Source organism: Dasypus novemcinctus, chromosome 15 (genome assembly GCF_030445035.2).
Source record: "Dasypus novemcinctus isolate mDasNov1 chromosome 15, mDasNov1.1.hap2, whole genome shotgun sequence".
In the NCBI taxonomy this organism is placed as follows: Eukaryota; Metazoa; Chordata; class Mammalia; order Cingulata; family Dasypodidae; genus Dasypus; species Dasypus novemcinctus.
In genome coordinates, this window is record NC_080687.1 from 21,124,811 (window position 1) to 21,148,932 (window position 24,122).

The window sequence follows — 24,122 nt, forward strand, 5'->3', positions numbered from 1 at the left end:
GACCCTCACATCTATGGTCAAGTGATTTTCGACAAGCCTGTCAAACCCAACTCAGCTTGGGCAGAACAGTCATTCAACTAATAGTGCTGGGAGAACCAGATTTCCATAACCGAAAGAAGGAAAAAGTACCCCTATCTCACACCTTATACAAAAATTAACTCAAAATGGATAAAAAATCTAAATGTAAAAGCAAGAACCATAAAGCTTCTAGAAGAAAATGTAGGGAATTATCTTCAAGACCTGCTGTTAGGTGGTAGATTCTTAAAGGAGAGAAGAGGAGGACTGAGATGGACTACTAATGTTTAATGTATGTAGAAGTTTTAATTAACTTTACTGTAAAAGTATGGAAATGTATGGAGTTGATGATAACACATTCTAGTGAATAACAACTGGTTTATAGGTGGAAATGTGGCTGAGGGAGGTGGTGTGGGGATGTAGAAGCCAGTTGGAAGAAAGCTAGAGAATGATGTAGGGACTGACTAACACAGTAAACCTAGAGATGTATGAGAATTGTGGTTGTTGGTACAGATGCAAGAGTGTCTTTTGTGAGCTAGAGCAGATGTACATCACTATTGCAGGGTGGTAGGAATATGGAGAAGAATGGGAAAATTACAACTGGAGTGACCTATGTACAGTGGTTAACAGTAAAATTGTAATATTCATGCATCTATGCCAAAAATGTACTGTGTTGATAATGGGGGAGTATGGAAAAATGTGCCAAATGTATGCTATGGACCTAGTAATAGTCTGATGATATCATCTCATAATCTGTAACAAATGTTCTACCATGGTGTGGTGTGTTGATAGAGGGGTGTTTTGTGGAAATTCTGTACATGGCATGCTTATTTGGGAGGTTTACAACTTCTGTCAAAAAATATATTTAAAAATAATAATGGGATGGGTTGCAAGAAGAATACACTAAGTGTAAGATAGGGGCTATAATTAGTAGAAAGATTTTAACAATATTCTTTCTAAAAATTTGTAACAAATGTCTTGCAGCAATGCAAGGTGTTGGTAATGGGTTGATGTATGGGACCCCTGCATGATGTTAGGCATGTTTGCTTTGTAGGTTCACAACTTGTACTATGGACTTGACTTGTTTTTTATGTATGTTTATGTATAAATGATATAATAATAATAATAGGCTAGGCTGGGGGAGAAATACACCAAATGTAAGATACTCTGGTTTGTAGTTATATTTTGAGGATGCTCTTTAATCATTAGTTAAAAATGTTTCACAGCAATGCAAGTTATTGGTGGTAGGGTGAAGTATGAGAGCCCTGCATGGTGTTAAGTATGTTTGTTTTATAAGTTCACAACTATTACTATACACTTATTGTTTATGTATGTTTATGTGTGAAAGGTATACTTCAATACATTTTTTAAAAGAGGAAAAAAAACTGTGTGACTTGCATATATTTCTGTTGGACAGTTCTGGATTAGATCAATGAATCTCAACCTTGTTCCTATTTTAGAATTAACTGGAAAACTTAAAAAAAAAAATCCTGATGTCTAGGCATCCCCAAAGCAACAGAGTCTGAATCCTTGGAGATGAACTCAGGTTAACTATTGACAACCTGCCCAGTTAGGTTAAAAACCACTGGAGAAGGTGAAGGTTCAGCCTCAGGACTTTTCAGGTGCATACAAATAAGCTAGCATCTTGTTAAATGAAGATTTGATGCCGCAGGACTGGGGCAAGAGTTGATACTGTGCATTTCTAGCCAGCTCCCATGTGATGCTGATGTTTTTGACCCATGGACCTCACTCTGAAAAGCAAAACTACAAGGTCCTTTTTAGGTTCAACTGTTGAAAATTCTTTGTTTTTATTAATTTCTTGGTGGTTGACTCTTAGATGTGGACAATAAAATTATGGGCCATGGGAAAGTGATTATAATCTCAAACCAAATCACTCTCTCCATCAACCCTACAGTTTGTAACTAATTATTTGGGAAATGCCCACCAACAATCACCCTATCCCCTTCAACTACAGATTAAATGTTTGATATAAAGAAATTCCTTACCAAATACTCCAGGCACATCATCTGGATTTTTTGAATTTGAAGTTTCTGTAGGTAAACCTAGGAGAGCAATAAAAACTCTAATAGTTTCACAATTTTCCTTGATTTTGCATTTACTTCTTTTTAAACACTATTTTGCAGGATATACACTAGCCTGCTGTAGGGAAAGGAACCTTGGACTTGGGGTTCCAGTCCTGCATGGGAGCACCCAGTGATCTTGGCAGTGACATTCTCTAGGACTTGGGTTTCTCATCTGGAAAATGGTGGGAAAGGTGCCAACTCACAGGGTGGCTGTGAGGGGAAGTGACATGATTTGCAAATGTGCTCTGAGAACTAAAATCTGCCCTCCACAATGTCTCATTGTGAATTGTAATAAAATGTGCTGGTTCCAAGGACGATTATATTCATTTAACTGTTTTGAAGAGAGTATAGGAAGAGGGACACACATTCCTTTTTTTAATAGGAAATTTTTTTTAACCTCCTATATAAATTCCAACAATGAGAGCATTTGAAAGCTTAGAAATATGAATTGGAGAAGTGGAAAAAATGTGTGAAATGCAATTGCACTTTATGGTTCTGCATAGGTGAGATTGGAGGGGGACCCAGAGAAACTGGCTGCTCCTACTTCTCTTTCATAAGAGAAAGCAATTCCCAGTTTGGTCCTGATTTATAGATGAAGAAATGGACTCTAATGGGTAAACTGACTGGGTCAAGAATGGCTGTCTTCCACAGAACTTCACGGACTTCTGATTTCAAAACCTCGGCTCCATCGCTGACTGTGCTGAATGACTGCAGCAGTGTCATAAAGCCTGTGCGTGTATTCAAACTTATCTAATTCTGTATCCAAGTTTGCCTTTGTTTCTGGAAAGCTAATTAAGTGATATAAACTCTATAGGCTTGGTATATTCAGAAAGGATGTAGACTGAATGTGTATTCGAGCCTACATCCAGATGGAATGTGGGTGGTATGTTAATTCAAGCTTACCTGGTGTCCAAACAAACCCTTAGACCTTAAGAAACTGAAACCTGATCTAACAAAGAAAGTCGTTTCGCTCCAAAAGTGCCACTTGACCCTGCTCCTGAATCCTGTGCATAAAAAGGGTCTAGAAATTTTACTCAGGGCTCGGTTGTTTTGGACAGGAGTCCGCCAGGCCCAGCTGGTCATAATAAATCTTCCTTCTCAGAGAATTCCTGTGTCTTAGCCTTCAATATGTGATCACCAACTTCTCTCTGCTGCCACTACATTTCTTGAGGCTCATCTGGGATCCCTGCAAAGGTCAGAGGCAGCAGCATTTGGTTGTCCCTCTTGGAAGCCTCCAAGGAAGATGGGAGGGTCCAAGCGAACCCCAGCCCAGAGTGGCCCTGGATCCCTTTAGTTCAGAAAGAGGTTGTGGTTCCTCTGAAGCCCTCCCAGAAGAAACCGGAGGTACAGAAGGGTTTAAAGGGAGACCCTGGGAACGGAACAGAAAAGCTCTGCATGTCAGATGGGTAAGTTCCCTGGGGGCATAGCATAAGAAAAGTCTGATCAGCCCCTGAGAGGACCCTAGTACTCCCAAAGTTCAGGGGAAGATGTCTTCCCCAGGTCTGAAAAGAAAAGAAAAGTGGGTGGCTGTGTGTGACTCTGCAAATAAAATGCTGAGACCTACTTCTGTGGACCAAGAGCGGAGTCCTAATCTGAGGTTCTGTGGTGACTTCATCTGGTCAAGGGCAGTGAAGTCATCCTCTGGGGCTCTTCACCTGAGTCGGGAGTTTATATCTACCTGCTGTTTGGTTTTGGTTAACTGCAAGTTAAAGGTTTTGCGGTAATGAGAGAGGTTTCATGGGATAAGGTCCCACTCCCTCATCAGTATTCCAATGTTTCCCACTGGAATGTATCCTGAAGTATTGGTCTAAATTTGGAAGGTCTTGGTTATTGAAAAATGGATTGGTTTTTGTGATAAAGCTTGGTCTGAATATGAATTGAGCAATGGAGAAGTTTGGCCAGAAATAGGCCTTTAAATTTTAATGCTGGATTGCAATTGAGCTTGTTTTGTAAGACAGGAAGGGTAGGCAAAGAGTCCTGTTAGAGGTTCCCCTCATAAGCCCCTTCCCATAGCTTCCATGTCTGAAAACATGACACTTTCCCAAAGGTTGTGAATTACTACTATGTGAGTCCCCTTAGCTCCAGTCAAACATCTTAAAAGCAATAAAAATAAAAAACATGAAATGATGGAAAGCTTGGAAACAACCATACCAAAGGAGTAAGAATTATGAGTCAATTAATAACTTTATGTTTCTGTCTGTGTGCTGTCACTCTTTTTGTGTTTGTCCACTTGTTTTGTGCCAGTATACATTTTCATACTTCCGGGTGGTGATATTAAATTATGTAAAATTGGTGAACTTTGGTTAGGCTGGGACTCCAGGTCAGGTGACTAAAAAGGTGTTTCTCCATTCTCTCTAAAATAATAAGCACGCGTCTGGCATACCAGCAAATTCCCCATAAGAGTCTCTTCTCAGGAATCAGGAAATTCTGCGTACTGCTGGTCCACATGATCACAGAGCAGCCTCTGTATCAAACCCTGAATTCCAGTTAAACCAGCATTAAAACAAAACAAAACAAAACCAGATAGATCTGAGGCCCAGAAACCTGATATCATGTGTCCTTAAAAAAATGAGAAAATAAACCTCTAACTTCCATTAGTGTAAACTCAGTTGTGCCTATAAAAGGTAAGAATAGTGATAAAATAAAAAGAGCTCATATGCCATCAATTAAAATCAAAGACATCCTAGAAATGCTAGAGGTACAAAATTGTCTCTTCTGTTTTAATCTGTGCTTAACTCTGTGTTCAACTTTAAAATCTGTATTTAACTTTGTTGGTTTGCTTATGCCTAAGAAATCAGATTTGAGTTCATCTGTTAAAAAATTGAATAATGGTGAAAGGTAGCCTAAAAACAAATCTTTAAATGTCAATACTGTCTTGCTAGTAAATTCAATGCATAAATCACAAGTGAAATTTATCTAATTGCTGGAAAAAAAAAACAAAAAACAGAAGCAGCACAAGGTTGTTACTAATAAAATTGTTTTAATTGCTTAGTTAATAAATAAAGGTACCCAAATTGATTTTAAGTGAAAACTTTCTAGAAACGGAGAGAAAATCATTGTATAAATGCCTTTATATATATAAAACAGCAGAAAAATAATAACTGAAATTATTACAATGGAATAAATGTAGCCTAGATTTCAGCTATTATAACAGGAATCTTAAGCTAATTTGCCTTTGTTTATGGCTACTTCAAGTCTATCTTGTGCTTACTATAGTAACGGTAATTATAATTTAAACTTACCTTTAACTGTGGTTATTTTATAACTAGCCTTACCTAACCCTTAAACTTCAGCTATTGTGATGGTAATTGTAAACTGAGTTTGCCTTTGTTTATGGTTACTGCAAGTCTGGACCTAACCCTTGCCTCTGCTTATGGTTATTTCTTGACAACCTCTGCCCCTATGGCTCAGGAAAAGCAAATTTGAGGCATCCCTGTCTTCTCTTCTACTGGTATTAATAACCCTGCTTTCTCTTGTGGCTCCAAATGTGGACTAAGTTACTCCGTAGTGGAATTCTTGACCCTCGAGGTTGGACGTCCACTCTCCCAGTTCAGCGGCCACTGGAATCCTATTATCTCTGAGGACTGGGAAGTAAGGGAAGTCTCCTGCCTTGATGTCAGGGTTCCTAAAGGTAGCAACTCATGAGAGAAACCAGTTCCCCTGAGGCTTTAATAGCCTCAGTGAATATATGTGTAATTGGTCTTGCTCATCCAGAGTCTGCTGAAGTCAAGGTAAAATATAAAGTTCTGAAGCAAAGGAAAATTGTGTTAAAGCACTGGGAACATTTTGGTTATAAGCCATTAATTAAAAAACAAAATTCTTGTGCAAAACTGCATAGTCATAGTGCGAATTTAAAAAAAATGTCTTCTGAAAAATCTTTCAAATGTTGTTCTACAGTTAAACTTGCTTTGTAAAAGAATGAAAGTTTTAAGTAACTAAGTTGTGTCTCCATGTCAAACTATTCATGTCTGCCTATTTGCTCAGTATATATCATCATACATTGGGATAATAATATCAAATTAACAAATAATTCTTAAAAAGGCTCTAGTCAAATTGTTTTAAAAAATTAAATATGCAGTTATATGTGTAATAAATGTTCCTAGAGCCCAAATTAGGCTAAAACAGAAAGTCACATAAAAATCTAAATATAGCAACTATTGAAAAAGGGAAAAAGGATTTTCCTGAGTTCTTTTAATCTACCCAACCCCCAGGGCCTTCTCTTTGCAAGAGATCTGAGGGAGGGGCTAGGTGTAACAGGTTAAAACTCTTCTAAGGAGAAGGAATTAAAAATCAGTTTGTATTAAAAAGGGGTTTAACCCCCTGTAAAGAAATGAAAAAAACATTCTTTGTATAATGTTTTTCAATTTATTTAGCTTGGGTGTTACCTCTTTGGTTTATAAAATACCAAGTTAATAAATTAACATTATATTTTTAAAATCTTTAAAATGATAAAATTTGTAAGTTCATGTTTAATGAATTTAAGCTAAAGAAGAAAATGTAGCTCTGCCTTTTTTTAATGGATAAAGTAAATTCCATCAGTTGCTAATTGTAATCTAAGGTAAATTAACCAGTCTATGTGGTTGTGGTCAATTATAAAGAGTTTATAAAAACATCTTCTAAACTAAAACATTTAAATGGCTAGTTCTAAGAAGGCATTATTAACTAAAAACTTACATTAGTATTAATGGCAAAAAGTAACTTTATAGCAGTAAAACCTGTCTGGAAGTCACCTCAATGTGCATATTCAAGTGGTGGTAATGAAAAGTTACCTTGATTCCATTAGGAATCTTCAGTTTTCATTTTAAGAATAGGAGAAATAGTTTTCCTCTACTGCTAAAGTAAAATACCTGTATAATTAACATCTTCATGGTAAAAGTGTAAAACTAAAAAGCAAAGTACTAAAAGTTCATTTAATATGTAACACATTACATTAAAAATCTTTAAAAGTTATATGAAAATCAAGAGATAAACTTCAGCATTGTCAGACTCTCTTGGGCATTCAAACCAGACATTCAATACACTGCAGGTTACCTCTCCATATGAGTTATTGCCTAGGTTGGTCCCTGACCCCTAAAACAATAAAGGTATCTACTACATCTCTGGTTGTACTCCTGAAGTTGATGAAAACTTTGTTACAGTTTCAAACTCCTGCAACAGCTAATGATGGCTCGATATAGTCAAATGTACAATGGATATTGCCTCCAGACTGGCACTGTTTCATAGTGCCAAAGAGCGCTGTGCACCAGGCTGGTGGAATACTGAAAACTACTTTCCTAGCTTCTCTCTAGGGTCAACGTTGCTGCAGCTTCTGTGAAGAACATACCAAGTGGAGCAATGAATACCAGAGTACTATGAGTAGAACTTAAACACAGTTGGCACATAGCTTGCTCCCTTGGAGAGATAATATGTATGGTATTGCAAACCTGAAACTTGAAGCTATTAATTGAAGCTGAAGGAAAAACTTATTCATTGAGCAATACATTAAATAATATTAAATATTAAATACCTATATCTTGTTCTAAATATGTCTGATAATTATGGTAATATTTCTATTAAATCATGTGCAGAAGGAAATTGAACATGTTAAAAGTCCTGGTCAACTCCATTTTCTGAGTAGTTAATGAACATGTCTGTAAGATAAAGGAATGACCACTTTGCATGAGAGCAGTGGGGCCAATAGCCCCCAAATTAGCTTGAGAACAACCTTTCATAGTCTTCACCCCATACCAGGTAAAGAATGTGATTAAAGCCAGGGGGCCACCAATGGCTTACAGGTAGCCAGTTAATTAATACCAGGCTCAATTACTAAAAACCCCAAGGTGCAGAAAAGGGTATGCCAGACTCTCAACCCAGCCACCCTACTACCAGTAGAGGGCCCAAAATCAGATCCTGAGGGATACTTTCTCCACTCCTGCCTCAAAACTCTTAACCAAAACTACTCGAGTAGGCCAGATTTAAAGGATGAGCCTCTTGTGAACCCAAACATTAAATGGTTCACAGATGAAAGCAGTCTTATTAAGAAAGGAATTAAAAAGGCAGGCTATGCAATGGTTTCTCAATTTGAAATCATAGCGGTCAAATCTCTTCCCCCTGGAACTTTAGCCCAGAAAGCAGAGTTAATTGCCCTTACCCAAAGTTTAAAGCTAGCAGCTGGGAAATGGCTAATATTTACACTGACTCTAAGTATGCTTTCCTTGTCCTTCACACTCACTCTGCTGTATAACAAGAACGAGGCTTGCTTACTAACAGTGGGTCACCCATTAAACACAGGCAAGAAATCCTAGATTTACTAGAAGCCGTACTGTTAACTCAGGAAATAGCAGTTATGCATTATCCAGAGCATCGGAAAACAAACGCTGCTATAGCAAAAAAGAAATACTCAAGTCTACCTGCCAGAAGCAGTGCAGTGGGAAGTCCTTCATGAACTTCGCCAAGGCACTCATCTGGGGAGGGATGCCCTAACCAGCTTAGCCAAACGGGATTTTGAAAAACAAAGTCTGGTAAAAACAGTCAAAGAGATTACTAGAAATTACTCAATTAAAGCCAAAAATGTAAAAAAAAACTTTACTCTGTAGTTCTTATCACTCCTACAGCTCTTAAAGTTAAAGGTATATCCAGCTTGGTGCACTAATCCTGAATGAAGCCAGCTGCCCAAGAAAGTGCCAGGTCACCAGAACCACCTGATGGGATGTACGAATGTCAGTCATTGGATGGCCTGAAATACCTCTTCAAGAAATAAAGCTAAGTAGTGTCTATGTCAAAAACAACTGTTCCAGCTAACTTTAACCCAAATATCTATTGCTAGGGGGGAGGCAAACCAGACCTTGTCTGTTTTTATCTCCTATTACTTAACTAAAAGGGCAATGCCTCTTCCCATTCTTTTCTTCTACCATAAAAATTGAAATTGGTAATTTATACCTAACCCCATTTTCTATTGCAATTTCTCTCTAAAGTTAACCAACAGCATAAAATAACTCAAGGAAGAACACTGTTTCCACCAGCTTTGAGAAAATGCTGCTTTTGCAGGCATCTGACCTTTTATCCAATGTCCTCTTAGTGGGACCACATATTCTCAAAATTCTAATTTTTATTTTTTCCAGAATCAACATCTTGTTAGCCATATGGGAACTTCATCCAGCTTTGCCCAAGATGCCAGATCCATCTTCCTCCAATCTAGACTAGCAGGGAGGGTTTTATGCTTTGTCAGGTAGGAACTACTGCCCCTAACCAGCAGGAAGTAGCTACAGAAGAAAGATCATCTCCCTTTGGTACCCCTTTAAGATGAAAGGTGTAAACTCTCTAAGTGGGGAATAAAGCAGGCTAATAAGATAGAAAATCAGTGGCTGGATCTGAAACCTGGCAAGAAGTCCATGGACATCAATGGCCCCCAAAATGGTTGCTGGAAAACCCTCCCCAAGACTCTGCTGCTCAGAAGGAGACTTTCCCCTGAAACCAGAAGGGGCCCCAAATATTCCTCAAAAACCTTATCATTGAACACTCCTGGAAAATTTGTGGGAGAAATAAGCAGTCAAAGCAGTAAGCAACTGGAACTCTTCCCGTGCTCTCATCATACTTTCCTGCTTCCTCCCCTTAATAATAGCTAGGGTACATGCTTTAATAAATAATGCAGTAAAAATACAGACAGCCACCCGCCTCATAACTCCAAAAATAGTGATTCCAAAGCTTAACAAACTGAGGCAGGCATCAAAGGAGGGAATCATGTGGCCTGAGCATGTATTGGCCTGCATGTGTATTCAAGCTTATCTAATTCTGTATCCAAGTTTGCCTAGTTTCCGGAAAGCCAATTAAGTTACATACACTCTATAGGCTTTGTATATTCAGGAAGGATGTAGAATGAATGTGTATTTGAGCCTACATCCAGACAGAATGCTTACCTGGTGTCCAAACAAACCCTAGACTCTTAAACTGAAACCTGATCTAACAAAGTTCATTTTGTACCAGAAGTGCCACTTGACTCTACTCCTGAATCCTGTGCATAAAAAGAGCCTGAAAATCTTATTCAGGGCTCAGTTTTTTGGACAGGAGTCCACCAGGCCTGGCTGGTCATAATACATCTTCCTTCTCAGAGAATTCCCATGTCCTAGCCTTCAATATGTGATCACTGACTTCTCTCTGCTGCCACTATAGTATGGGGTGCTTTGGAGTGATGTTTTCTCCCCAGAAGCACCCACCAAATGGTTCCTCCCTTTTGGCATTTATAACTGTCTTTATCAGAGGATACAATGTTTCAGAGTCCTGGTAGCTATCCAAGATTCAAGGTCAAGGTCAGCCTCTTCTCCTGGGACCCAAGGATCTGGAAAATTGACTAGAGAGAAGACAACAAGCCCTAAGGAAAGGCTTGGCAGGGCCACCGCACCTACCCATTCTGAGCTGCACAGAGCATTCAAGTAGTGTCTGCAAGAATCTGAAGTTCCAACACTAAACCAATGACAAAGCTGATTTTCAAATGGTTTTAATGATAGACAATCTGCATACCAATTGACTCATCTGCACACATGATGGCTTAGAACAATACAGGAAAAATATGTAAAAAGGTCTGTAATGGTGATGACAATTGCTTCCCAGTATGCTGACCTTCGGTAAATGAAACAAACAAAAAGTACAGTTCTCTTTTGATGAGACATTAATGAATCATTAAGAATGGATACAGCTGCATCGTGCAAGCACTTTGTTAAAAATATTCTTTTCATTTTGCGTCTGTCCCATAGTTATAATGGAAGTATTGTGCGAGTCAGCCAGTAAGCATATGCAGTAAAATATTTATGTTTTATAATAACCGCACGGGTTTTAAAGTGCATTGTCAAGTGTAGTTACTTTACCGTTTTTTCCTGTTGTCACCACCTCATACTGACAGTCTTACAGTTTTAAAATGGCACACGCCCCTGTGTTATCATGATAATTGATTGCTCTTTTTTGATATTTGCATAATGTACATCATGTCCACCATCAAAGAAACCTTTCACTGTTCTGTGATTTTGATATGGTTAATTTGTGGGAAACAAGACTGTGATCTCCTCCATCACATGAAACATGGCTACTGCTTTAGCTTCTCTCCGTAATCAAAACACCTTTATATGGTGAGAAAGCCACACAGTGTGGTCAGGACAGTTCACATGGCAAAGGGCAAACATGGCTACAGAGGCAGTAAGATCCCAGCAACAGAGTAACAAAATCCAATGTTTATTTTGAGAAAATGACTAAAACTGTTGTGTCTCTTTCAAGCTGAAAAAGACTTTAAAGGTCACCTAAATTTCTAATTTTCTAGAAGAGGCAACCAGATCTTGGGAGGTGAAGTGACTGGCTTGCAGTTGCATCATGAGTGATTCATTTAGATTTAGACAGAGGGATGATAGATGGATAGATCAATTTCCATGTATGAGGAACGAACAGACTGGAGTGATGGGCATTAGCAGTACGGCGAGAACCCAAGTCCTACGCCACCATCAGAGAAACGTGGGAGCAATTTTAAACCCTTCTGGTACCCACAGCACCTCAAAATATGCTTTCCTTGGTAAGCTCCTCAAAACTAAGTTTCTTTCTGAAAATGAAGTTTAAATTTTTAGCTCCTTCCATGACATTTTTAGCCTAGTGGTTGCCTGCCTTCCTCTCCAAAGGCCAAGGCCCACATGGGTCTCCTCCCCGTTGAAACCTGCATGTTGCCGAGGGCAGGAGGGAGGGAGCTCAGGGCCAGCCCCGGCCCTGTCTTGCTCTTAATGTTCACAGACCTGCTTGCCCAACCTTGGGAGCCGAGGTTGAGGAGAGAACTCAAGTCAGGGCCACTTTTCTGGAGCTTTATTCCTTGGTCACCTCTGATGATGGTTGAAGGTGGCGGGGAAGACGCCTGCGGGCCTGAGCATCCAGCTTCCTGAAGGGGACGAAGGCGGAGGGCATGGACACAGCCCACCCCCTTTGTGCAGCCGCCTTCTCCCTGCTCCACAGCAGCCTGTCTGGGCCCCTCTACAAAGAGGATTCCCTCTCAGGGAGCTGTCGACGTCCTGGAAAGTTCATCATCCACGGGCTACCATTCCTTTCTTCAACAAATAAATGGCCCGGAACAAAAAGGGATGAGACCAAAAGCTATGCGTGGGCCTTGTTGGGATCCTGATTCAAACCAACTGGGCATAAAAAGACATTTCTGAGACAAGTGTTGAAAATTGAATATAGGCTGTGTATAAGATGATAGAAAGGATTTTTATTAATTTTGTAAGTATGATAATGACATTGTGGATATATAAAAACAAAACAGAACACAAGGAACACCATCCTTTTTTTTTTGTTCACAAGAAAATTGACAAGTCTCAGTATTTTAAAATGGCGTTTTTTCAGTTTGACACGAAATACGATATCTGGGAGAGTGCCAAAATATTCCCAATTACAACAAAAGTATGTGTGTGTGTGGTGGGGGGGGGTATAAAAAGCAAGATGGTGAAATGTGTATAATTAATGCAACTGGGTGATGAGTACGTGGAGGTTCATTATGCTATTCCTCTATTTTGGGGAATGTTTGAAAATTTCCACAATAAAAAGTTAAGACACTCACCTATCCTACTCTCTGATAGAGCTCCATGTTTTAAAAAGTGCTTTAAAGATAGGCAAAAATTTGACACTTACTCTATTTTCCCAGGCAGTGAACCTGCAGTGGTAAATCTGGCAGGGTAGGGAAGGAGAGGAGAGGCCCACAGGCAGGCGCACGTGTTCTCACTGCCCCGAGCTACTTGTGACTGTACCTGTAGTTGTGTTTATAAACTGGAGTTCCGCTTCTCGCCAGCAGTACGGCAGGAGGACACAGACGAGGGCCACGGCTCCCCTGCGTGCTGCCATGCTCCCTCAGCTGCAGGAGGAGGGCCTTCTCCTGAAGGGCCTTCGGCTTCCCCAGCCTCGGTCTCCAGGACACTGTGGAATGTCCAGGGGCCTGTGACATCACAACCAGAAACTGAGCTGGGGGTCTTGACACGGGGGATCCGGGCCCGGGGTCTTTGCCTGGGGAGGCAGAAGGGGAGGGTGGCTGGTGGCCTCGAGGTCGCGGGGATGCTCTGCCTGCTTCCGCTGCCTGTTCTGGGGCCTTCCTCCACCCGACGAGATCTAGGACGTGGAAAGAGGTTTGTTGGGAGGAAGCTGGATAGCTCGTTGAGGTACAGGAAAGCTGCAAATCCAGGCAGTTCTAGGGATTCAGTGAAGAGCAGGGCTCCAGTGCCCCCGGGTCTCTCTGTCTCCCCAGCCTCTCTTCTTCCCTCCCCTTCTTTCTCAGAGTCGGTTCCAGTCTACCTTTGCAGTTAAACTTCCACCACAAGACAGAGAAACTGGCTGCCTGTCTCCTATACATCCTCCCAGCTCCATTCCCTTAGAGTTTTTGGAGCTTTCTCCACCAGCCCCAGTGAGGGAAACCTGGGTTAGCATTTGGAATGGCTCGCCTGGATCCCACCCCATTGCTAGACCCATCCCTATGTCCAGGGGCTGAGAGCTGGACAACTGGTCAGCCCTCGGCTGTGTGCTCTTCTCAGTCAGGGGGGTCTGGGTGGGCAGTTCCTCACTATAGCCACGTGGTCTGAGAGGGAGGGTGGAAAGTGATACCAACGCAGCCCACCCGAGACAGGGCTAAGGGCCAGGAAGGCGACTGGCCCCACCAGATGTCGTTTGGCTTTTATATTTTTTACTGCTGATGTGGAGACCTGCTACATGTCTTTGTTTAGTTTTTCTTTTTGAGCGATGTAGTGGTAAGCAATCTACCTCAAGGGAAGAGGAGGCTACTTCACTCGGGCTCCGCACCTGTAAAGCTGACAGGTGAAGCATCACCTGGTTTGCGGCTCCCACTCTGAGCTAGTTCATGGTTCTGAAGGAGACACAGGCCTTTGTTCTGATTCTTCATATTCAAAGTGTGGTCCTGGGACCAGCGGCATCCGCGTGAGCATCACCTGGAGACGTGCAGAAATGCTGAATCCAAGTCCCGACTCGGCTCCAGAGTCAGAACCGCAGCTCAGCCGCCCTGGGGGTCTGTGTGCTCCCCGGGGGTCTGTGTGCTCCCCGGGCGTCTGTGTGCTCCCTGGGGGTCTGTGTGCACCCCGGGGGTCTGTGTGCTCCCTGGGGGTACACGGTGGGGGGCGGGGAGGTCTGTGTGCACATGGGGGGGGGGGGTGTCTGTGTGTACACGGGGGGTGGTCTGTGCACAACGGGGGATCTGTGTGCACACGGGGGCAGTTCTGTGTGCACATGGGGGGTCTGTGTACACACGGGGGGGTGTCTGTGTGCACCCCGGGGGTTCTGTGCACCCCGGGGGGCCTGTGTGCACACTGGAGGGTCTGTGTGCACACGGGGACAGTTCTCTGTGCACACGGGGGGGCCTGTGCACACCAAGGCTGAGAAGCAGGGGCTGCTGTCCTGTTTGGGGGAGGGAGGGAAGAGGCTTGGCCTGGCGAAGTGGAAATCGGGGAAGCGTCAGGGCCCCAGCACCACGCACTCTCCTTTAAACCCCACAGCCAGGGGCTGCTGAGGGGGGAGAGAGGAGTGGCCGCCACGCCTGCGCCTCCTGGGCCTGGGTTTGGGGCCTGCCCCCAGAGTGGGCGCTCACGGAGGCCCTGGTGGAGGGGCTCGGGGGGGGGGGCCACACCACGGGGGCTCTGCAGGAGCAGGGGCGGCTCTGATCAGGGCGAGCTCTGCCGCTTCCCCTTTAGAGGTGAGAAACAGCAGCACAGGCTGGCGGGCATGCCTCAGAGACTTCAGAAAGGACGTCCGTTTCCTTACAACGGATCGCAGGTAATGAAGGGCCGTCAGAAAACTTGCTTCGGTCTATAAAACCGTCCCTTTAAAAATAGGCACCTGCCAAAGGCCGTGCAGATTCTCAGCCTGATACGGCACTCCCTTGAGCCCAGCCACTGAGAAGCCACTATTTTTAATATCTAAGGACCCTGTGATAAGCCTACTACATAGATTTGTCTTTCTAGGATTAACTTAATGGCAGGAAGCCTTGCCATTCTCAGCTTTATTAAACACCACAGTGATGCTAGAGCAAGTGGGTTCCTAGAGGGTTTTAAAAAATATTTTGTACTTGAGCATCGTTGATCGACACTCTTAGAAGCCAGGGAGTAATGATGTGTTGGGGATTGAAACATGTACCCTATAAAAGACATCAAGTTTTAATCCACGTTCCTGTGAGTTCAAACCCATTTGTAAATAGGACCTTAGAAGGTGTTATTAGTTAAGGGGTGGCCCGATTGCATGAGGATGGGCGGAAGACCCTGGAAGCAAAGGAAACTGGAATCAGAAGTAGAAGCTGGAAGTCAGTGGAAACCAGGGGAGCAGACACAAGGAGAGAGAAATCACCACGTGACAGAGGCAGAGAAGCAAGCCAAAGAACCACGAGGACAGTGGTAAGCCAGGACCAGAATGTCACGGACTCGGGGAGCAAGCCTGTTGAGGCATGGCATTGACTTCCAGCCTCCGAAACCGCGAGGCAATACATTCCCATGGTTTAAGCCAACCCGTGTGTGCTACTTGTTGTAGGAGCCCTGGCAAAGTAAGACTTTTTTTTTTTTTAAAGGTGATTACTGGTTTCTATTTGTCAAATACTGAACCCCCTAACCCCCCATTTTCCCCCAGAAGGAAATCAGAGGAACTCGGTATTGTTTCTTTCTCAGCCTTGGGACTGTTGGGTCTAACTCGCACTTTCAGGTCTGTCTCCAGGCAGCATCGTGCGGATGGCGTTGGCATCCCCCATCTCTACTGTTCATTAGAGTGTTCATGCAGCACCTGCTGGCCTGACACTCCGCTAGCTCGGTGCCCGCACCTGAGGCCACCCTTCCCTTCTTCAGGTGACCTCACTTACCTGCCCTCCTCCCTTAGGTCTGGTTCCCGGTCCTGGAGCACGCCCCGCCCTGGGCTGACCTCTCTCGCTCCTCCTGCAGGGCAGGTGCACTAACTTCTGGGTGTTGAGGGGCAGCCTGTACACCAGCTGCGTGCTGATCCATGCACGATCTCGTTCTCCGGAGCCTGCGTTTCTGGGGGAATTGCTGTCTCTGGACCATCCTAGGTGGACTAGAGTTAATGACCCACTCGTTCTCCAGCATAGAACGACTATGTCCTCCAAAGGGGCATAACTCCCTGAGTGGAAAGAAGTGAACAAAGGTGAGGCTTTCAGTTATTGTGTCAGGCCAGGGGAGTGAAGGTTTGGGACTTGGGGAAGAGAGAAAGGGCTGTGTTCCTCCAGCCCCTACAGGTTTCTATCTTGAGGGGAAAAAAAGGGGGGGAGGGGTGTTGTTTCAGCTGCCCATTCTATTTCACTTGACTAGAGGCAGAGAGGAGGCAGTGCCCAAAGGCTTTCCCACTTGCCAGATATCCTTGCAATTGCTTCAGAAACCCAAGTCTGGATCTGGTGGAGACAGCTTCTTTTCTGTAGTTTGTTTTTGTTCTTTGTGGTGGAATTTAGGATGTTCTTTTTCCTTAGCATGTGCGAAGCTTTAATTCCCTGACTCTTTACTTATTTCTTCACCATACAAGATATTGCTCAAATATCTTGAGAATGCTCCTTGCCTCTGGAGATAGTTGGAGGTCCTGTCAGGCCTGGATGCCACGTTTCTAAATGTCAGGGTAAAGCTCCCTGCAAGGAGCAGACAAGAGGGCAGGGGTATGAGATCTTCTACCACCGAGGACAGGGGCCTTCTTTCCTTTGTCCTCATGGACCCCACCTGAGCCCGGCAGGCACAGTAGGGATGCTAAGCAGGAGCCCTGACAGGTGGGAGCCTTTGCTTGTCCCTCTGGCCTCATAATGCCCTATGTGCAGTGACTGGGATGGAACGGGCAGGCTGTTTGGGGGTAAAACTTCTGGTCTTTACTCAGTGCACAAGTTGAATTGCTAATATTTCCCTGTGGTGTGAAAAATTGGTTAATTTTCTACTCCTCATGTGTTCGGTGGAAATAATGAGGGCACTTAGGTCCTAAGCCCAGCACAGGAAGCATTCTGTATATTAGCTATTGTCATTGTTATTGTTGTCCTTAGCACTGTATCAGTTACTTTTGTTGAGTAACAAATGAGTCCAAAATTTTATGGCTTAAAGTAACTCACATTGACTATTGCTAATGATTCTGTGGATTGACTGGGTGATGGTTTAACCTGGGCTGGCTCAGCCAGGGCTTGTCTGGGGCCTCAGCCCCAGTGGCTGGGACCTTTGAGGATGGCTGAGCTGCCTCTCCACATGCGCTCGAATCCTCCAGCACACCAGTCCAGGCAGGTACACAGTGTGGCAGGTTCATAACAGGGAGAGAGAACAGCCCCAAAGCCCAAACACTTTTTAAGCATTTTTTCACATTTACTAATATTAATTTGCCCAAACAAGTGACACGCCAAGTCCAGATTTAAAAGGTAAAGAAATAGACTCTGGGGTTATAAAATATTATGGCATGGTAGCTCAATTCACAAAACTCTGCTGTCTAAATTTCCAGGTTTATTTAGCTAATTTGAAGAAAGAGACTTGGATGGCTGATAAATTTTGTCAGTTGTTTCATGAGATTCTAATTTGCAAAAGCTCTCACCAACTCAGGGGGATTGGTAGCTCAAAAAACTTTTTTTGCCACTTTTTGGTAAGAACTTTCTCTCTCATCCCTTTGTGTTAGTACTTTCATATAATAGTAAAACCGGAAGGGAATTTAACAAGTTAATTATTTATGCCAACTTTTTTTGAATGCAGACTTTAATTCATTTGAGTAACTGTCAGAGGAGTGGCAAATGAATTGCAGCCTACCCCTGCCAATAGTTGCATATTCAGTCTCTGTCATGTGTCATTAGAAATTCATTCTCCAGAAACAGAACCCTGTATGGCTCTTTATTTAATAAACAAGCCTGCTTTATTTATATTTTGGGAAATGTAAATATCCAGAAAACTAAAATGAAATTATGCATATGTTCACAGTCCAAAATTAATACTATCTTACAATATTTCTTTTTGACATTTTTAAATTTAGAAAATCATTTTATTTTCCTAAGTAATATGAGACATGATCATTAAAAAGAATTCAAGCAATGCCAAGGCAATAAAGGTGAAATTTTACAAATCACTCTAGTTCTCATCATCCATAGCTATCATAAATATTAGGTACACCTCGTTCTAGACAATTCTTCATGTATGTATATACACCTAGTGATGACTGCCTGAGTGGCTAAAAAGTGTGGTGATCCTCTGTGTAGATACATAAAGAGGGATGGGGAAGGCAGACAGAAATAGTATAATACAAGTAGAAACACATGATGGCCATTCTTTTAATAAAAATAATTGTATTTGATCTTTAGATTTAACAAAAGGAGGAGGAAAAAAAAACAACAAAATAAAGCTTGAAGCACTGGTGAACTTATTTCCTCGCCATAAAAGATATTGCTCAAAGCTCTCTTTAAGGAAAGGAAGAGATATTATAAAACAATTGAAGTCACTGTACTTTTGAAAACAAGTTTCAGTTCTTACAGGGCCAATCAATTTCACTTTCCTACTTTTAATTTTCCTCCCCACTTTCTGTTATTTTTCATCAATATTAATTAGCTGGGATTCTTAAGTTTTTATTTCCCCTAAGAAGAGCTCATGGATTTTCTTTTATACAGGACTTTTTCATGTTTGAGAATATAGGTCTGTTGATTTTATAATCTTATAATCATTTGATTGGGAATAATATTCTTAGGTCAGGGTTCTTTCCCTCAGAATTTTCAAAGTCTTCCGTGTCTTCAAATATTAAATATTGCTGTGGAGAAGTCTGAAGTCAAGGTGACTATTGTCACCCCTTTGTAGGTGATTTGCTTTTGCTTTGTGAGCACCTAAAGTATTCCTTCTTTATACTGAAATCAAATAGTTTAGCTGGGATTTATCTGGGTGTTTTTGTTTTCTTAAATTTCCCAGGAAGAAGGTATGTTTTTTTTTATATATGCATCTTCAGCCTTCATTTTAGGAACTTTTCATATTTCATGTCTTTAAATATGTTTTTGGATGCATTTATTGGTTCTCTTATCTCAAGCACATCGGCTTTCCCTCATTGGACTTTCTTTATCTATCTTCTATATCTATTAGTTTTTCTCTAATTTCTATAACCCCATTGACTTTTCCAGCTGTACTCATTGTGGTTTTGTCTATGACAGTCATTTAACTTTTAGAAGTATTTACCTTGTTTCTTGTGGTTTCTATTATTTTTATAATGACATTTTTAGGTCCTGAATTTGTTTTACTTCCCTTTCCATCCAATATTATTGTCGTTTTTCTACAACTTGCTGGTTATTCCACTGCTTCTGCCTTTTGAGCTAGGTTTTCTTTTATGTTTTATTTTGGACTGTTTTTCCCTCCCTGGTATTCCCTTTTATTTTTATCATTTTAGTGCATTCCTGTAATTCGTGCATTTCCTTTTCATCTTGCTCATGTTTGGGCATGGCTCCAAGGCATTCAATTTGCTTTGAAAAAGGGTGAGCAACTATTTGAATCTTTTCCAAGCTTTTTAATCCCAGTTTTTCTTTCCTCCTCACTCTCCCACACCCTATTCTAAGCAAGAGTTTGAGGGCTGAGGGTTGTAACCCACCCAAGGATATGGTTGTATTGGGGATGGACGGTGAGGAGAAAAGAACTGGGAAAGCTCTGCAGAGGTGGTGTGGAATCTTTGTTAGAATATCTGGTTTCTGTCCTCTTTCTACTGAGTTTTCTTCAGTTTAGTAAACCAAGATTCATGCCACCTGATTGGGGGCTGTCCTTGGTGATACCTCAACCCAGCATAGCCTTGGAACCACATGTGGTCAGAATGAGGCCTTTATAAACAGACTTTCCAGACCCAGACAGAGCCAGATTACAGTGTTTGCATTATCGAATTAATTTTTTTAACCTCTTTGCTCTCAGAAAGGAACTAATCTTCAAGTTATGGTTTTCTAGATTAGGATGTACAACTGGATTTATTCATGCACTTCTTTTAAACTTTTATTAAACAATCACAGGAAGTTAGAAAGTTCCCATGTACCCTTTACCCAGTTTACCCTAATGATTGCATCTTACTTATAGTCTCATATCAAAACTAGGAATATGACATTAGTTTAATATATGTGTGTAGTTCTATATCATTTTATGTGTTTAGATCTGTATAACCACCAAAATCAAGATATTGAACTATTCCATCACCACAAAGTTTTCCTTTATGCTGTCCCTATGGCATTACACCCATTTTCCTCCTTCTGTTGTTCCTAACCCCTTGCAACCACAAATTTTTTCCATGTCTATAACTTTTTCATTTTGAGAATGCTATACAAATAGAATCATACAGCTTATGGCTTTTTTGAACAGGCTCTTTTCACCCAGCATGACACATTTAAGAGTCATTCAAGTTGTCACATATGTCAATAGTTTGCTCCTCTTTATGACTAAGTAGTATTCTTTGATATGGATGTACCATAGTTAACTGCTCATCTATTAAAGGGCATTTGGTTCTGTCCAAATTTTGACTCAAAAGTAGGGCTACTGAGGGGAGAGGGAAAGAGGTATTAAATAGATGGAATCAATGTAACTGTGTGGGCAATAGAAGTGTTCCACAAGATTATGCAAGGATGGATATAAGACATGTTAAATTACACCAAAAATGTATAGGGGCCAATAGGCTAAAGTGTAAATCATAATGTAAAATATAAGATAACTAAAATATTAGAAAATTGTGTAGTCTAAAATATAAACCACAATATAAACCCAAATGTTACCTTGTTTGAAAACTATTGTCTCAATATCTGTACACCAGTTTCAGTAAATATAGTATGAATATATAAAAAGATTATTGCTGTGGAAGGGAAAAGGTCTTATGTTGGATATGTGGGAGTACTGTATATTGTATATAAGAATTACTGTGTTCTAAAACTTTTGTGAAATAAGCTTAATAATTAGGAAGAAAAAGAAAAAGAAAGGACACAGACACTGAGGAAAAGATGGAAGAAGTTGCCTTGCCAATTTGCATACAGGGCAACACTTATTGCAGTGATGGAAGGCAAAACATCAAAACAAAGCTTATGCATATTTTAATTTTTTGATACCCCAATTTACTTTTACCTTAATTTTTCTAAATTAATATGTATTCTCTATCTAACCTTTAAACGCGTCACTATATTCCATTTTACTATTAATGGAAGCTGGCAATATATTGGGCTTCATTTATGAAGAAGTTTTGTATCACAGAGAGGTTTGACAATGGCAGGGGAGGAATACTAGCTGTGGGATATTAATGATAGGGGACACATGGTTGGCAGGGAGTTCTCCAGGGCATATATCCAGGGTATATAAAAATGTTTGGATATTTTCATAGTGGTTACAATTAAAAACAACAACTGAGGGAGTGCTGAGTTCCTAGCCAGGGGAACTCCATCACATTCCCTAAAGGTACAGCAATAATCCCCCAAGTGCAACGGCAAAGATCAAAAAAGAAGGAAGATCCAACAATGAGCCTTTGATACTAATGACTATGCTTGTAAGCCTGTGCACCTGAAATAAGAACAAGGGCTAGAGCTGCAGGGTGCCTAAGAGTTACCTCCTGAGAGCCTCCATGTTGCTCAAATGTAGCCAGTCTCAAAGCCAAACTCATCATGTAAATGTGTTGCCCTCCCCGCAGTGTGGGACATGACTCCCGGGGATGAGCCTCCCTGGCACCGAGGGATTACTACCAAGTACCAGCTGATGATGTAACTAGAAAATGACCTTGAATAAAAGGGTCAACTTAGACCAGCAGAATATCTCAGTCTACATATAATACCAGAAGTTAAAATGATTTTTGACCTGAATAAAAGGGGGAAATGGAAAGGACAAATGAGTTTATATGGCTATGACTCTCCAAAAAGAGCTGGGGGGTTATCAGAGGGGTTGCCCTTATGCACACCTCAGCAGAGTCCCAGAGACAGATAAACTAGATACAACCCCAGGTATTGGTTCTTCTGAGGGCTACAGAGACCCACAGGTTCTATGGTCATGGCAGATGGAGTTCAGTGTGCCAAGTCAGTTGGCCCTACTTTGGAGTTTGTGTTTCTGTGTGATGGAGCTGGACTCGGATGTGATCTTTGTTCACAAGCCTCTCCTGTTACTTTTACTGGATATGTAGTTGGTGCTGGGGTTTAGTGTATACCCAGGGTGCCTGAATCTCTGGACTAACCATGTGATAGCCAGGCCCTGAGCTCAACAGACTTGCAACTCCTACACTTTTGTTTATTGGACTTACCCCACTCAGCTAACATGGAGGTGAAAAAGGTCAACCACCACACCAGGGAGCCAAGATTGCCTACAACTGAAAGCAGGAGAATTGTATCCAGCATCCAGGTCGAATCTAAGCCCCCTCTTGATACAGATGTGGAGTGGACACAACCATTCTAAGGTCCACAGGATGGAGGAATAGGGTATGGATTAAAGTGGAGTTAATGATATTCTATTCACGAACTATTGTGATTAGTAATCAAAGAAAATGTGGCATTGATGTGGAGAAAGTGGCCATGGTGGCTGCTGGGCATAGGGAGTGGGAGGAAGAGATGTGAGGTGGGGGCATTTTTGGGAGTTGGAGTTGCCCTGGGTGGTGCTGCAGGGACAGTTACCAGACATTGTGTGTCCTCCCCTGGCCCACCGGGTGGACTGTGGGAGAGTGTGGGCTATGGTGTGGACCATTGACCATGAGGTGCAGCGGTGCTCAGAGATATGTTCACCAAGTGCAGTGAATGTCTCATGATGATGGGGGAGGTTGTTGTTATGGAGGGAGGAGTTGGGGTGAGGGGGTTGGGAGGGTATATGGGGACCTCATATTTTTTTAATGTAACATTAAAAAAATAAAGACAGAAAATAAAAAAATAAATTAGGGCTAATATGAACAATCATGTATAGGTTTTTTGTGGACATTAATGCTCATTTCTCTGGAATAAACGCCCAAGAGTATAACTGCTGGGTTGTATGGTAAATGTAGGTTTAGTTTTTTAAAGAAAGCACTAAACCATTTTCTGAACTAGCCGTACTACACTACATTACCAGCAACAATATGTGAGAAATCCAGTTTCTCGCCATCCTTGCCAACATTTGGTGTTGAAACTGTTTTGTTAATTTTGGCTCTTCTTACAGATATGAGTAGTAATTTATAGTGGTCTTAATTTGTATTTCCCTAATGGCTAATGATCACATCTTTTTTTTTTCTTTCCTTTTTTCTTATTTCTTTGATCACATCTTTTTTTTAAGATTTATTTTATTTATTTAATTCCCCCCTCCCCCGGTTGTCTGTTTTCTGTGTCTTTTTGCTGCGTCTTGTTTCTTTGTCCGCTTCTGTTGTCGTCAGCGGCACAGGAAGTGTGGGCGGCGCCATTCCTGGGCAGGCTGCACTGTCTTTCGTGCTGGGCGACTCTCCTTATGGGGCACACTCCTTGCTCGTGGGGCTCCCCTATGCGGGGAACACCCCTGCGTGGCACAGCACACCTTGCGCGCATCAGCACTGCGTGTGGGCCAGCTCCACATGGGTCAAGGAGGCCCGGGGTTTGAACCACAGACTCCCATGTGGTAGACGGACGCCCTAACCACTGGGCCAAGTCCGTTTCCCTTATCACATCTTTTTATGAGCTTATTTGTCATCTGTATAAGCTCTTCAGTGAAATGTAGGGTCATGCCTATATTAGTTTCCTATTGCTTCTGTAACAAATCACCACAAATTTAGTGGCCTAAAACAACATAAATTTATTATTTTACAGTTCTGGAAGTAAGAAGTCTAAATTGAGTCTCACTGGTCTAAAAGCAAGGTTTCAGGTGGATTATACTTCTTTTAGAGGCTCTAGAGGGCAAGTTTTCCTTACCTTTTCCAGTTTATAGAGGCTACCTATATTCCTTGAATCATAGCCCCATTCCTCCATCTTCAAAGGCTAGCCCATCTCTGATTCTCTCCCTTCTACCTCCCTCTTCTACTGCTAAAGGAACCCTTGTGATTCCATTGGGTCCACTCTTATAATCCAGGATAATCGCCCCATCTCAAATTCATCTGATTAATAATGTTAATTATGCCTGC

The 24,122-nt window shown here is 41.8% G+C and overlaps 1 protein-coding gene across 2 annotated transcripts in view; it reads right to left on the reverse strand.

The window, feature by feature from the left end:
- SPACA7 (sperm acrosome associated 7) overlaps positions 1-12,991 on the reverse strand; it is a 65,561-nt gene extending 52,570 nt beyond the window's left edge. For both annotated transcript variants that reach the window (XR_009180598.2, XM_058276409.2), the window contains exons 1-2: positions 12,848-12,991; positions 2,022-2,078 (exon numbers count right to left, since the gene is read on the reverse strand). Coding sequence is in view for 1 of the 2 variants with exons in the window: in XM_058276409.2 (XP_058132392.1) it covers positions 2,022-2,078; positions 12,848-12,941 (151 nt within the window). In the remaining variant the exon portion in view is untranslated. The remainder of the gene's footprint in view (positions 1-2,021; positions 2,079-12,847) is intronic.
- Between the last annotated feature and the right edge of the window lie 11,131 nt (positions 12,992-24,122).